The sequence below is a fragment of the Propithecus coquereli genome, unplaced genomic scaffold (genome assembly GCF_000956105.1).
Source record: "Propithecus coquereli isolate 6110/MARCELLA unplaced genomic scaffold, Pcoq_1.0 Scaffold3, whole genome shotgun sequence".
NCBI classification, from domain to species: Eukaryota; Metazoa; Chordata; class Mammalia; order Primates; family Indriidae; genus Propithecus; species Propithecus coquereli.
Window position 1 is genome coordinate 2,078,768 of NW_012148618.1, and position 15,550 is coordinate 2,094,317.

General features: G+C 39.9%; 1 protein-coding gene across 2 annotated transcripts in view; it reads right to left on the minus strand.

Annotated features, from left to right (window-relative positions):
* RPGRIP1 (retinitis pigmentosa GTPase regulator interacting protein 1) overlaps window positions 1–15,550 on the minus strand; it is a 42,035-nt gene that overhangs the window by 12,124 nt on the left and 14,361 nt on the right. For both annotated transcript variants that reach the window (XM_012649442.1, XM_012649441.1), the window contains one exon: window positions 6,099–6,196. In XM_012649442.1, coding sequence (XP_012504896.1) covers window positions 6,099–6,196 — 98 coding nt within the window. The remainder of the gene's footprint in view (window positions 1–6,098; window positions 6,197–15,550) is intronic.

Sequence of the window (15,550 nt, forward strand, 5' to 3'; positions counted from 1 at the left end):
AAAAAACCTGCACACCAATATTTATAGCAGCTTTAGGTTGCTGTGAGCTAGGCTGACGCCACGGCACTCACTCTAGCCAGGGCAACAGAGTGAGACTCTGTCTCAAAAAAAAAAAAAAACCAGCAATTCCACTTCTAGGAATCTATCCTATAAAAACATTTGCGAAGTACACAGAGATACATAGGAACAAGGGTCTTCATTATTTTAATTTGATTTAATTTATTTATTTATATTTAGAGATGGGGTCTCACTATGTTGCCCAGGCTGTGCAGTGGCTATTGACAGGCATGATTATAGTTCACCCTAGCCTCGAACTCCTGGGCTCCAGTGATCCTCCCACCTCAGCTTCCCGTGTGGCTGGGACTACAGGTATGTACCACTACACCTCGCTTTGGAATTATTTTTAACATCAAAATATTGAACACAACCCAGATGTACACTACAGAAAATGACTGAATGAATTACAACGCATTTATTCTATTGAATAGAAGGCATCCATTAAAAGGAGTTAGGTAGATCTGTATACGCTGACATTGGAAGATGTCTAAGACAGACTGAAGGTGATAGAAAAAGGGGGAGAATGCATACATGATACATGTCTACAATGTATGATCGCACATACATACATACACATTGTATGAGTGTGTGTCTGTGTACATGTGTGTTCATTAAAAAGATGCAAACAAGACTGTGAACAGGGACAACCCCTAGGGAGTGGGAGGGGGCAGGAGGCAGATTAAGTAAACTGGGTCAGAAAACTTTCTTTTTCCGTTATACATCTCTCTATATTTTAATTTTTTAACAAAATATTCACATTACTTTGAACACTGAACTATATTTATAAATATATGCATATATTTAAGTCTATATATCTATATTAAATGTCTATTTTGGTAGGGATGGGTAGCTCTGAGTCGTGACGAGAGCTACCGCTCTAGGAATAGAAGAGCCAGTCACAACAATAAGGGAATGATCAACAGTCCCAGGGAGTAAAGACGGCAGAACAAGAAGTCAAATTGACCAAACAGAAGCACGAGAAAGAACTTAGGCTAAGACTTCACACCTTACCTCTCCAGTCTCACCCTTGTCAATCACTTATTTGACACCTTGCCTGTGACAAAGGGGATTGTCATTTCCCTTTTCAATGTCTACTCCCTGTCTCTGTGGCCTTGCCCCTTTCTGTCTTCCTCCCTTCTTTCTGCCTATCCCTTGCTCTCCTCAGGAGACCCCTCTTGCTCTCCTGTCCCTTAACTGCCTGAGTGCCCCCGGATTCTGTCTTTGGCCTTCTCATCTCCCTCCCTGTGCTTTCTTGAGCAATCTTACCTACTTCCAGGCTTTTAAGCAGCACTAGGCTGATGTTGCCCTAACCTCTCTCTCTATCTCAGACATATCCCCTGAGCTCCAGACCTACAGATCTACCAGCCCACTAGGCATCCCCACCTCGTCTCATGGGTACCTCAGGCCCCATATGTCCATAATCGGGTTTATCATCTCCTTCTCTGTCACCACATACCTCTGTCAAACTTGTTACTGACATCACCATCCACCGAGGCCAAAGCCAGGAAACTGGGAGTTAGTGTAGACACTTCAATCTCCCTTACCTTGTTCCCACTCTGCACACACCTACAGTGACTAAGTCCTGTCAAATTATTTATTTAACAAATATTTACTGAGCACCTATTCAATAAGTAGAAAATGTCAGGCACTGTTCTAATCATTGGACATACAGCAGTAAACAAAGTCTGTGTCCCCATGAAGCTTATATTTTGGATAACAAATACACAAACAAATGTACAACACATCAGGCAGTGACACGGAGAGAAATTAAAAGAGTCAAAGGGATGAGAGTGCTAGGTTGGAGGTGGCAGTGTTATCTGCCACCTCTATAGGGTAGAGGGAAGATCTAAGCAAACATCTTCAGAAAGGAAGGGAGGGAACAGGGCAAGGAGCATCCCAAGTGGAGAAAAGAGAAAGTGCAAGGTCCAGAGGGGAGGCACACCTGCAGTGTTAGAGCAACAGCACAGAGGCCATCCAGGGGGACAGTGGTAGGAGATGAAGCTGTAAAGTAGATCCAGGCCAAGTGTAGGACCACGTGGCTGGGGAGCTGTTGGGGGATTTTGAGCAGAGGTGTGACAAGATCTGACTAACGTTTTCAAATGATCACTCAGACTACACATGGGAGGCCACTTAGGGGAATATTGCAATAATCCAGATAAGACACGAGGTGGCTCGAACCCAGTAGGCGTGGTGGAGGTGGTGAGAAGTAAATGTGTGTTGAAAGTGGAACTAATAAAAGGTAAAGTCTACTTCCTATGCATCACTCAAACTCTCCAGCCTTCCAGTCCAGTGGCTATCATTTTAGTTCACCTCTTGCCTGGACTAAAACCCTCCATTTCCATGGCTCACCACTGCTTATAGATTAAGTTAAAACTCCTATGTGTGGGCTTTTTACAATCCAGTCCTATCTGGATAATGCTGTCATCATTAGTCTGTCTGCTCTTCTATCCATTCCTTCCTCCCTCATTCTTCTCCCTATATGTGGGGCTGACTCACGCTCATTTCATTTTCCAGGTTCCTTGGCCAATACATTAGGCTAACAAGAGACACTGTCAGGAGCCTTGAGGGCAGGAGGAAGGGAGAAGTTAGGGAATTCTACTCCCACCTGAGAGGCCCTCTCTCCTCCATCCCAGGCATTGTCAGGCAGCCTCTGCTGTGTTTCCCGGTGCAGCTCCTGTGGGATGGTCCCCATTCCTGGGCTGTGTTACGCTTCCTCCTCCCTTGGCGCCTCCAGCCCTATGTTACTGCTTCCTGATGTTGATAATCTCCACTGGCTTTTTCAGTCTTTTTACTACCTTCATAGGAAGCTCCTCATATTAAATTCTCTCTATTGAAGCACAAGATATTGGCTATTTTCCTGGCTGCACCCCGACGTGTGTGCTCACTTCGTCTCCCCTTACTTCCCTTGAGCCTTCCCACAGGCCAGGGGCAACTTCTGCCAGCTTACCCATGGCTTGGAGTTGCCTTGTGCCCCGTGCCCTTACGCTTGCTTGTCTTTCCGCCCATCTCCTCCTCACACTCCACCCAATGAGCTCATACTTAACCACTCAAGAGTCAGCTGAGGGGTCACCCACACCACCGAGTTTCCCCCACCCCCAACACTCCAAGCAAAGGGAAGCATTCTTACCTCCCATAGTGCCTACACATACACCATTACAGCAACTGTCATATTATCATTGTCTGAGTAGTGTTTTATTTTCTGATTAGACTAAGTAAACTATAGACGCTTTATGTTCCTAAGAGTTAGGACCGTGTCCCATTACGATCTATACTTGAGTACTCAGTACTTGGCACAATATTTGGCACACAGTATGCACTCAGTAAAAATGTATTAGACATTACCTCAAACAAGCTCTTCTCCTCTCTAGGCCTCACTATGCTCATTTGAAAAGGGGGATCATTATATCTACGTGACCGAAAGAAATCTGTCAAGCAGCCTCTGCTGAGGCTCCCAGTCCAGTTCCTGCAGGAAGTTTTCTCTTGATTTCCAGTTCCTCAGATAAACCAAACTCTTTCCTCCCTCAGAACCTTTACGTTTGCCATTTCCACTAACCAAGATGGGTACAGTCTAATTCTGACCCAGTAGATGTTCAGCTCTTCCCTTCTCATTCTTCAGATTTCAGTTCAAATGTCCCCTCCTCAGAGAAATCTTTTCCTAACACCTTTCCTAATTTAACCCTCCCATTACTATTATATCACCCTGTCGGGTCAGCAGCCTACATTGTCAGCTCTTGGTGTGCTCTTTGCCGAAGAATGACCAAAGCAAGGTAAGAATGAAATGAGGTTTACTGAGAAGAGAAAGATAGGATTATAAAGCAAGAACAAGATATAGGTATAGGTTTATAGAGCAAGAGCAAGACACATTTGCCACAGATGACAAACAGACCCCTTATCATAACAGAAAGGCCTTGGTTATGGTCTGGGGTTTTGTTTTACAGTGTCTGGTTTGGGCTGTCCTTGTGGTTCTGACAGCATCCTTGAACCACTCTGATGGACAGCTGGGAGTTATATAAGCTGAGTTTTTTTACTACTCGTGCGGATCTCCCATGAGCCTCTCTGAAAGTCCACTGTGATGTAGATTTAAATTAAAGACATGATAATCAGCCTTAGGTTGTCCTAGGTTACCTTCCAGACCCAGTTGTACCTGTGCTGCTTGGCCAGCAGGCTAGAGAATACTCTGCATTTTTTTGCAGTTGGAGCATTAAGTTCTGATTGGCAGATTGGTAGGGCGTTCCCTCCTCCCCCAGATGTAGCAATTGCTCAGGGCACCTGCCTTTGTCCCCAAGAGGAGCCAGAGGTCCCTTACTGTCAACCTAACAACCCTATTCATTTCCTTCATAGTACTTAGAATCTGAGCTTATCTGGTTTATTTATTTGTTCACTGATTTATCTGTTTTCCCTCAGTAGAATGTAAGACTCAAGGAGGAAGGGAAGGGACCAAGTCTATCTTATTCACCATTTTGTTTTCTTTCTTTTTTTTTTTACTTTGCTTCTTTTATTTTTTAAAAATTCTTCCGGTTGGCCGGGCGCGGTGGCTCACGCCTATAATCCTAGCACTCTGGGAGGCCGAGGTGGGCGGATTGTTTGAGCTCAGGAGTTTGACACCAGGCTTAGCAAGAGTGAGACTCTGTCTCTACTAAAGACAGAAAGAAATTAATTGGACAACTAAAAATATATAGAAAAAATTAGCTGGGCATGGTGGCACATGCCTGTAGTCCCAGCTACTCAGGAGGCTGATGCAGGAAGATTACTTGAGCCTGGGGTTCAAGGCTGCAGTTAGGCATGATCACACCACTGCACTCCAGCCTGGACAACAGAACAAGACTCTGTCTCTAAAAGCAAACAAACAAAAAAAAAAAACAATTGTTCATTAGCTGGCTGCTTTTTGGGTTAATTTGAGAGGTGGCATTGTTTAGAAAAATTGACTCAAGTTCAAGCCATTTCACTATCTAACTCTAATCCTGACATATCATTTAATCTTCTTTACCTTGATAAAATCTAAGGTGTTTTATCTAATCCTAACATTCTGTGGATCTAATCTTTGTTTTATAGGCATTTCTCAACATATTAAACTACATAATGTCTAAAAAAGATATGATTTATCATATCAGGAGAGAAACTTAACTATTTGTTACATTAAATGTTTAAGTCTACTCACTTTGAGTTGTTTCTCCCTACTCCAATATCCTAGATTTTCCTGCAATTCCTCAGCACCAGTGTTGACTTCCAAGAAAGAGTTATCTGACCTCTACAAAAGCAACAATAATTTCCCTTTTCTAAATTCTTACACACCTTAGAGTTTGTATCACATAATCTACCCACTTGATTTTAGGTCATCCTACATTCTTCTTTAATATTTCTAATGGGCTTCATAATCTTCAAATAGATCTTAAGCTTTCATTCAGTTACTCATTCAACAGAAATTTATTGTGCACCTTTAAATGTACTAGATAGCAGTGGTTCAAAAGAGTGATTGTTTTCTAGTTCATTTGTAATCCCATAAGATTCTAATACAATAATTGTTGAATGTATATGCGGATATTTATTAATGTGTGTGTGTCCTCAATCACTTCCAAAAGAGATTAAAGGCTGAAATGTTTAACAAATAATTACAGGTTGAGTCAAATGATCTCTCTGAGCCCTCCCATGAAGAAACCCTTCTTTTCCAACCTCTGCCTCCCAAAGTAAACCTGCTCTTCTTAGGTGGATTTAAAGACAGGGGGCATATCATTCAGGTTGCGCACTAATAATAGTACACAATGAAGGATATGAGAGCAAGAAGAGGTAGGCAAGGGATCCAGATAAGAGAGAGAAGTGTTGAAGCAAGTCACCATTTACACCAAATCAAGAAAATGATCCTTTTATCCGAATCTGACTGTATTAACAGACTCTCATTCACACAAAATGTAAATTTAACTATAACTTCCATCTTCCATCAGATTCATTAAAACTGGACTGGAATTTCACATATGTGGCCACTAAGCACACGGTCATTATTTACAGTCTTGTCTCACATGCAATCATTACTTCATTGTACTTACTGCCTTAGGACATTTCTGAGACACAGGTATCACTATGTCATCACTGTCTGTAGTTCGTGCTTCACTGACTTCAGAAGCTTGTTCACATGATTCTTTACCTGCCAGAGAAGAGGGTGGAGTTACAGAACTATTTCAAAGCACTCTGTCTGGCCCAAGAAAAGACCCAGTACCCCCATCTCCAATCCACTGTCTGATCACTGTTTCTAGGTGTTTAGATTTTTTCTTCACTTACTAAGAATCAAACTCTTTTTTTCAAAGATTCACTTATTTGGAAGCTTGCTAAACATAGAGGGTTCACTTCTGAAAAAAAAAAAAGGAGAGGGAAAGAAGGAAAAACAAGAGGAAGGAAGGATGAGAGGAAGGAAGGAAGAAAGGAAGGAAGGAAGGAAGGAAGGAAGGAAGGAAGTCGTCTTGGAGGGGCTAAAGAAAATCACCAAGCTGAGGAATAGCAGTGCAACTGTGTTTGACAGAGTGTATTTTCCAAAGATGTCCTCAAATAATCTCTCCCATCCCACATGCTTTTCTCACAATGTGACCCTGACACTCCTGCTATTAAGTGGTGGGGTATATGTCCCTCCCCACTTCAACTGAGGTAGCTCTTCGCGACTGCCTCAACTGAAAGAGTATGTTAGGGGTGATGCTATGTGATTTTTAAGACGAGAGCACAAAAATGCCACGCACATGCCCCTTGCTCTCTTGGAACCCAGCCACCAAGCTGTGAGGAAGCCCAAGCAACCTGCAGAGGGCCCACATGGAGAGGGGCTGAGACTCATGGCCCACAGCCACTGTTGAGCTCCCAACTGACAGCCGGGACAAACTTGCCAGCCACTAGAGTGAGCCATCTTGCAAGTTGAACCCATCAGCTCCCCAGCTGAGCTGCCCCATCTGCTATGTGGAGGAGAAATGAGCTTCCTCATGAGACCTACATAAATTGCAGATGAGTGAGAAAAAGAAACGATTATTGTTGTTATAAGCCACTAAGTTGGGGGTAGATTGGTACATGGCAATAGATAACTGGAAGACAGGCTGTGCCTACTGCATAAAATTTCAAAGTCCTGAGGTTGTCTATTCCACTGAGCTCTCAGAGGGAAAAGGTTGGAGAAGACATGGGGCAGCAAAAGCAAAGTCTGCTAAATGGCACAAGAATTGTCAACATATATCGAAATGGCTTTAAAGTCAAGCCCTTTCCTTTTTTAGTGGCCTTTATCTAAAAACTTTGTAGATCTTTGTCTAAATTATTAACAAGGCCCTTTTCCAATAACCACAGTGTCTTGCCTCTGATATCCCCTCTCAGACATCTGGGACCAGGCAGATTCCAGCTTCCTGTGCCTACTAACTGGTGGTCTTGATCTTCTGAAACTCATGGGGAAGAGTGATATTAAAACAATAACTAATAATTTGGCTTCCAAAGAAACAGTCTTCTTTTCTTATTTATGACTATAAATAGATGACCATATAAGTACGTGATTTCTAGATTACCTCCTGGTCCTACATCTCACATTCTACATAAAGAAAAAGCCAATGGATACAGTTTACACTGAGTCAATACTTGAAGAAATGTAAATTGGGAGTATGGAGATGACTGCAGCTTGCATTCAGATCTGGATACACTGAATCTTTCCAGGTACATCATTACTATTTATACTATTATTTAAGGATTAAATAACATTCCAGCTACTCAGGAGGCTAAGGCAGAAGGATTACTTGACCCAGGAGTTCAAGGTTGTGAGTTATGATTGTGCCACTGCACTAGAGCCTGGGTAGCCCTGTCTAGAGAAAATAAATAAATAAATAATATTCCACTGTCTACTAATCTTAAGAATGGAAATATTCTCCTATAACCAGGATTTCTTGCCCTTATGTAAATTAGACCCTGGGGAGATTTGGGTTTGATTATTCCTGTCAACCTTCCTTACATTGAGTATCCTTTGATGGAAAAATGGGATTACACAATGACTAGAATACTTTCTCCTTCTCATGAGAAAAGTCATTTATGCTCTTCCCATTCAAGAAGTTATGCCTTTTCTAGTAGTAAATGTAAAAAAAAAAATTTACAATATTTCTGTATCGACCTTTATATTTTTCCTCTTTATTAAATTTTTCAAGCATATAGAAAGTACATAAAATATAAATGTTCAGCCTATTAAATTATTATAAAATGAACATCTATATAACCACCCAGCCAAGAAATGGAACGTTGCCAACACTCCAGATACCCAGTGAGTGCCCTTTCCTAATGGTAACCCTCTCCCTCCTCCTCTAGAAGTAACCCTTATTCTGACTAGAGTCAGAACTAGAATAAGCACTCTGGGAGGCTGAGGTGGGAGGATCACTTGAGCCCAGGAGTTTGAGGTTGCTGTGAGCTAGGCTGACACCATGGCACTCTAGCCGTGGCAACAGAGTGAGACTCTGTCTCAAAAAAAAAAAAAAAAAAAAACCTAGAATAAAGCATTTGAGGCACTGACCTCAGGCACAATATTTGAAGGCATGCCAAAATACTCAGTAATTGAGACAAATACTATTTTAATGCAACATTTTAGAAAATCAAAAGTAGTGCAAAAATCCATAATGAACAAAATGTCAAAATTTTAAATAAAGATAGCCTAACTTTATTGAAATTCACTACATTGCTTTGCTTCATATTTTTCCGACTGAGTTGAGTTACGCATCTCTAAACATTATAATTTAGATTTGTCTGTTTTTGAAATCTCTATAAATAGAATCATACATTACGTATTCTGTGTATGTTTGGCTTCTTTCATCCGCAATTATATTTTTAAGAAGCATCTCCATGAATATATACAAATAAATAATAAATGAAAAAAAATTTTAAATGCAGCATCCATATTGTTGCTAGTGGCTATAGATTTTTTGTTTTTCTTCTTGTACAGTATTTTATTATAGGAATATACCATAATTTACTTATCTAGTCTACTGCTGATGGACATTTGTATTGCTTACACCGTTTTGCTCTAAAGAACAAATATCATTATAAATATAAGCACATATGCCTAGGAATAAAATTGCTGAGTCACAGGGAATACATGTAATCAATTTAAGTAGCTAATAAAGTTTGCCAGATCAGTTGCATAGATTTACACTCCCGTCACCAGCGTGAGAGAGTTCCTCTTGTTCCACATCCTTACCAATGCCACTTTTTAATTTCTGCCAGTCTGGTGAGTCTGTAGTAGTCTTTCATTTTGGTGCAACTGGCATTTCTCTGATTATTTAAAAATGTTGAACATCTTTAATATTTTTACTGGACATTTGATTTTCCTTTTTGTAGAATGCCTTTCAAATCTTTTGCCCATTTTTCTATCGGGTTGGCTTTTTCCTTTTGATTTGTAAAAGTTCTGTATATTTTCTGAAGTTGAACCCTTTGGTGTTCATATATGTGTTGCATCTTTTCCACCCTGTAGCTTGCCTGTTTAACCTCTTGATGAACAGAAATGCTTAATTTTTTTTTTTAGTTCTTTGCAGTGACTTGGAAAGAAATTCTTAATTTCAAGGTCGTCAACTTTATCACTATTTTCCTTTGGTAGTCAACTTTATCACTATTTTGTTTCTTATTTAAGAAATTTTTCCTTACTCTGGAAGATGAATAATGCTGCTATAAATACTTGAGTACAAGTCTTTGGGTGGACAAATGTTTTCACTTGGGTAGATACTTAATTTTTTTTTAAGAGACAAAAGTCTCACTATGTTGCCCAGGCTGGGGTGCAGTGGCCAATTACAGGCACAATCAAACTACAGATCAGCATCAATTTTGACCTGCTCCATTTCTAATCTGGGCTGGTTCACCCCTCCTTAGGCAATCAGGTGGTCCCCTGCTCCTCTGAGGTCAGCATATTGATATTGAACTTAGTGTGGACACCAGATTGGCATGGCACACTACAGTCCAGAAATCCTGGGCTCAAGAGATCCTCCTGCCTCAGCCTCCCAAGAAGCTGGGACTACAGGTGGCACACCACCATGCCCAGCTTCCTTGGGTAGATACTTAAGAGTAGAATTGCTGGATTGTATATGAAATATGTTTAGCTGTTTAAAGAACAACCAAATGTTTTTCCAAGTGGCTGTACTGTCTTACATTTCCACCAGTAATTTATAATGCTCCAGTTTTTCCAAATCCTAACACTAGGTATGGACAGCCTCTGAAATATAACAATTCTAGTTGCTGTGTACTGGTATTTCACTGTATTGTTGATTAGCATTTTCCTAATTACTAATGATGTTGAGCATGTTTTTTTTTTTCATTCATTTTGGTGGAATGTCTATTCAAGTTAAGTTGTCCGATTATTGAGTTGTAAGAATTCTTTATAGATTATGCTTTTTTTTTTTTTTTTTTGACACAGAGTCTCACTCTGTTGCCCGGGCTAGAGTGCCGTGGCATCAGCCTAGCTCAAAGCAACCTCAAACTCCTGGGCTCAAGCAATCCTTCTGCCTCAGCCTCCCGAGTAGCTGGGACTACAGGCATGTGCCACCATGCCTGGCTAATTTTTTCTGTATATATTTTTAGTTGTCCAGCCAATTTCTTTCCATTTTTAGTAGAGATGGGGTCTCATTTTTGCTCAGGCTGCTCTTGAACTCCTGACCTTGAGCGATCCACCCTCCTCGGCCTCCCAGAGTGCTAGGATTACAGGCATGAGCCACCACACCCAGACTCTTTATAGATTATGAATACAAATCCTTTATTAGAAATGTGATTTGCAAATATTTTCTCCTAGTCTATTATTTACTTGTCTTTTCAATTATTATTTTTTTTTTTTTGAGACAAAGTCTCACTCTGTTGCCCAGGTTAGAGTGCTATGGTGTCAGCCTAGCTCAAAGCAACCTCAAACTCCTGGGCTCAAGCAATCCTTCTGCCTCAGCCTCCCAAGTAGCTGGGACTACAGGCATGCGCCACCATGTCCGCTAATTTTTTCTATATATTTTTAGTTGTCCAGATAATTTCTTTCTATTTTTTAGTAAGACGGAGTCTCGCTCTTGCTCAGGCTGGTTGCGAATTCCTGACCTGGAGCGATCCTCCCGCCTTAGCCTTCCAGAGTGCTAGGATTACAGGTGTGAGCCACCGTGCCCGGCTGGCCATCTTTTTAATTTCTTAATGGTTTCCTTTAAAGAGCATAAATTTTAAATTTCACTGAAGTTCAATTTATCAATTTTTATTTTCTGGATGATGATTCTGTTGTCATATCTAAGAAATCTTTGTTTAATCTAAAGTCAAAGATTTTCTCCTATGTTTTCTTTTGGAAATTTTATAATTTTGGGTCTAATATTCACATCTATGATCCATTTTGATTAATTTTTGTGTATGCTGTGAAGTAAGGGGTCTAAGGTTTTTTTCCCCCTGAATGTGGATATCCAATTATCCCAACACCATTTATTGGAAATACTAGTATGTCCCCAATGAATGCCTTGGAACTTCTATAGAAATTCCATCGACCATATATGTAAGTAAGGTCATATTTTGGATTTTTGATTCTGTCCCACCTGTCTATAAATCTATCTTTTTATTTATTTATTATTTATTTATTTTTTTGAGACAGGGTCTCACTCTGTTGCCAGTGCTGGAGCTCAGTGACATCGTCATAGCTCACTGCAACCTCGAACTCTTGGGTTCAAGAGATCCTACCACCTCAACCTCCAGAGTAGCTGGGACTACAGGTCCATGGCAGCACACACAGCTCATTTTTTAATTTTTTGTAGAGATGGGTCTTGCTGTGTTGCCCACCCTGGTCTCAAACGATCCTCCCACCTCAGCTTCCCGAAGTGCTGGGATTATAGGCATCAGTCACCACACCTAGCCTATAAGTCTCTCTTTGTTAAATACCACACTGTCTGAATTACCGTGTCTTTATTGTAAGTTTTGAAATCAAGTAGTGCAAAAATTTCAACTTTGTTTTTCCTTTTCAAAACTGTTTGGTTTTTTTCATTTCTATATAAATATTGGGAAGAATTGTCCAATCCATAAACATGGGACATTTCTCCATTTATCTGAATCTTCCTTAATTTCTCTCCAGAACTTTTACAGTTTTCAGTATATAGGTCTTTCATTTCTTTTATTCCATTTATTCCTAAATATTTTATTCTTTTGTATGAAACTGTGAAGGGATTCACTTTGATACATTGATCTTATATCCTGCAGCCTTATTTACTTGCTTTTAGTTCTAGTAGCTTTTTTAACCCTTTTGTAGATTTCTTATTTCCCAAATGCAAGATCATGTCAACTGTAAAGAAAGACGGCAATACTTCTTTCTTTGCAATTTCCATGACTGTAATTTCTTTTTATTGCCTTATTGTACTGGTTAAAATCTCCACTACAATATTCAATAGGAGGGGTGAAAGTAGACATCCTTTCTTTATTCTCAATCTTAACGAAAAAGCATTCAGTCTTTCACCACTAAGTATGGTGTTTGCTTACAGGTTTCATTGTCCTTTATCAGTTTGAAGCAATTTTCTTCTCTTTCTAGGTTTCTGAGAGCTCTTACAAAGAATGGAAGTTGGATTCTGTAAAATACTTTTTCTCCATTTATTGAGATTATCATAAAGCTTTTGGCCTTTATTCTATTACTATAGTGTATTAAATTAATTCATTTTCTGATGTTAAACCAACCTTGTACTTCCAGAATAAATTGCACTTGGTCATGATGCGTAATATAATAGTTTTATATTTTGTTGGATTTGGTTTGCTAATATTTCATTAAGGATACTGCATCTGTGTTCATGATGGACATTGGTCTAAAGAGTTTTTTAGGATCCTTTTGTAGTTCATAAGCATGATGATTGGGTTTTCATGCACATGCATGAGATGTGCCTCCCTCAACACTTGTTACGATGTTGGCACATTACCTGTCTGACATGAAAAAAAAAATAAAGAGTTTTTTAATGTCTGTGGCTTGATTTGTACCAAGAAAATACTAGCTTTATAACTGAATGAGTTAGGACATTTTTTTCCTCTTCTATAATCTGAAAGGGACTATGAAGAATCAACATTATTTCTTCCTTAAATATTGATAGATTCACCAGTAAAACCACCTGCGCCTGGATTTTTTCTTGTGGGAAGATTTTTAATTACTAATTCATTACCTTTACTTCTTATAGGTCATTACAGATCTTCTATTTCTTTATGAGTCAGTTTTGGTAATTTGTATCTTTTTAGGAATTTGTCTTTTTTATCTAGGTTGATTGCATAAGGTTATTCATCATATTCTTTCATAATGCTTATAATTGTAAGGGGTCTGTGGTGACCTTACATTCATTCTTGACTTTGCTAAATTGTATCCTTTTTTCTTGATCAGCTTGCCAGTTATCAATTTATTGCCTCTTAGTTCCTTGATTGGCCGCTCTGCAATAATAGAGCTGGACCCTGTAAATGTTTCTTCTTTGCCAGCTGGCACCATGTTAAGTTTTGTCAGTAGAGGGCATGGAAGGATCACTGAAGGAGCAAAGAGTTTCTCTTCATGGTTTCAATGTGCCCCTTTAGACAGGCTCCTGCAGCAGACATGGACTCCTGCAGACCAGGCTCCTTCAGTCCACACTCCTAAACACAGGGCCTGGCTCCAGCAGCAAACGTCGTACCGCAGAACATGTCTCTAGTAAAACATGGTTTCTGCAGCACCTGATTCCAAAAGTTCCCACTGGCCAGTAACACCTGGCACCTCCCCACTTGCATGAATTGTTTCCCTGGTACTCCTTGGAGTGGGTTTGCAGTGAAATGCCACTGGCTTGGCACCTGTCCATGAATGGTTTACCCCCAACATCCCAGAGAGAAACTTAACAGTTCCTCTGAGTTCCAAGCAAAATTCTGTGCCATTCAGTGAGACATGACTTCGCTCTCTCTACTGAGGTCTGGATTTCAGCCCTGAAAGGAGTTGTCTACCAGATCTGTTTCTTCTTCGGATGCTCTATCTCAGATCTAGGGATTGGGGATGGTCTTTCTGTATGCTATTCCTGTATTCCTTAGAGCCCTCTTTACTTTTTACTAGTCAATCTTCATCCTTCTACTTCAGTCCTTCATTACAGTTAATAATCCTTTCTTTTAAACTTTACCTCTCTAAATCACTATGTAGTTTCTATCTCCTTGTTTGATCTTAACTAATATATTCATTCCAGATATAGGCTTATAAAGTTTGCTGATGTTCTCAAACAACTGTTGGCTTTGTTGATTTCCTCTATCCTTTTTCTATTTTCTATTTCACTGATTTCTGCTCTGATTTTTATTATTTCCTTCTTTGGGTTTGATTTAATTTTATTTTTTCTAGCTTTTTGAGGTAGAAGTTTAGATTACTCACTTTAGATCTTTATTCTTTTTTATTTTATTTTCATCTTTTTATTTTATTTTTTTTTTAAAGGCTGGTCAAGTGGAGCAGTGAGAGTGGAGAAGGAACAAAGGAATCTGTAACTGGTTGTGATCAATTAGTTGTAAACACCACTGCCCTCGGACCAACTATTCTTTTTTAATTAAGCATTTAAAGCTATAAAAATTACCTTGTAAATACTGCTTTAGCTTCATCCTCAAAATTGCGCTATGTTGTGTTTTCATTTTCATTCAGTTCAGTATAATTTCTAATTTTCCTTAGGGCTTCCTCTTTGATATATGGATTATTTAAAAGTGTGTTGGTTAATTACCAAATATATTTTGTTGTCTGCATTAGTTTCCTATGGCTGCTGTAACAAATTACCACAAACCTGGTGGCTTAAAACAACAAAAATGTATTCTCTCAGAGTCCTGGAGGCCACAAGCTCCAAATCAAGGTGTTGGCAAGTCTATCCTTCTTCCAAAGGCTCTAGGGAACAATCTGCCTTTTCCTGCTTTTCCTCATTTTTTCCATCTTGTTGTGGCTCCAGGCATTGCTTGGCTTTTGGCCACATCTATCTGTGCCTCCATGGTCACAGTGCCTCCTCCTCTTCTGTGTGTGTCTCTTACAAGGATACTTGTCATTGGATTTAGGCCTCTCCTGGATAAGCTAAGGATGATCTCCTCATCTCAAGATCTTTAACTTAATTACACCTGCAAAGACTCTTTTTCCAAATAAGATAATATTTACAGGTTCTAGGTTTTAGAACACGGACCTATCTTTTGGGGGGCCACTATTAAACCCACTACATTATTTATTTAAATTCTGCATATATTTAAAATCCCCAGGCTGGGCGCGGTGGCTCACGCCTGTAATCCTAGCACTCTGGGAGGCCGAGGCAGGAGGATTGCTTAAGCTCAGGAGTTCGAGATCAGACTGAGCAAGAGCGAGACCTCGTCTCTACTATAAATACGAAGAAATTAGCCAAACAATTAAAAAGAGAAAAAAAAATTAGCCGGGCATGGTGGCACATGCCTGTAGTCCCAGCTACTCGGGAGGCTGAGGCAGAAGGATAGCTTGAGCCCAGGAGTTTGAGGTTGCTGTGAGCTAGGATGACGCCACGGCACTCTAGCCCGAGCAACAGAACCAGACTCTGTC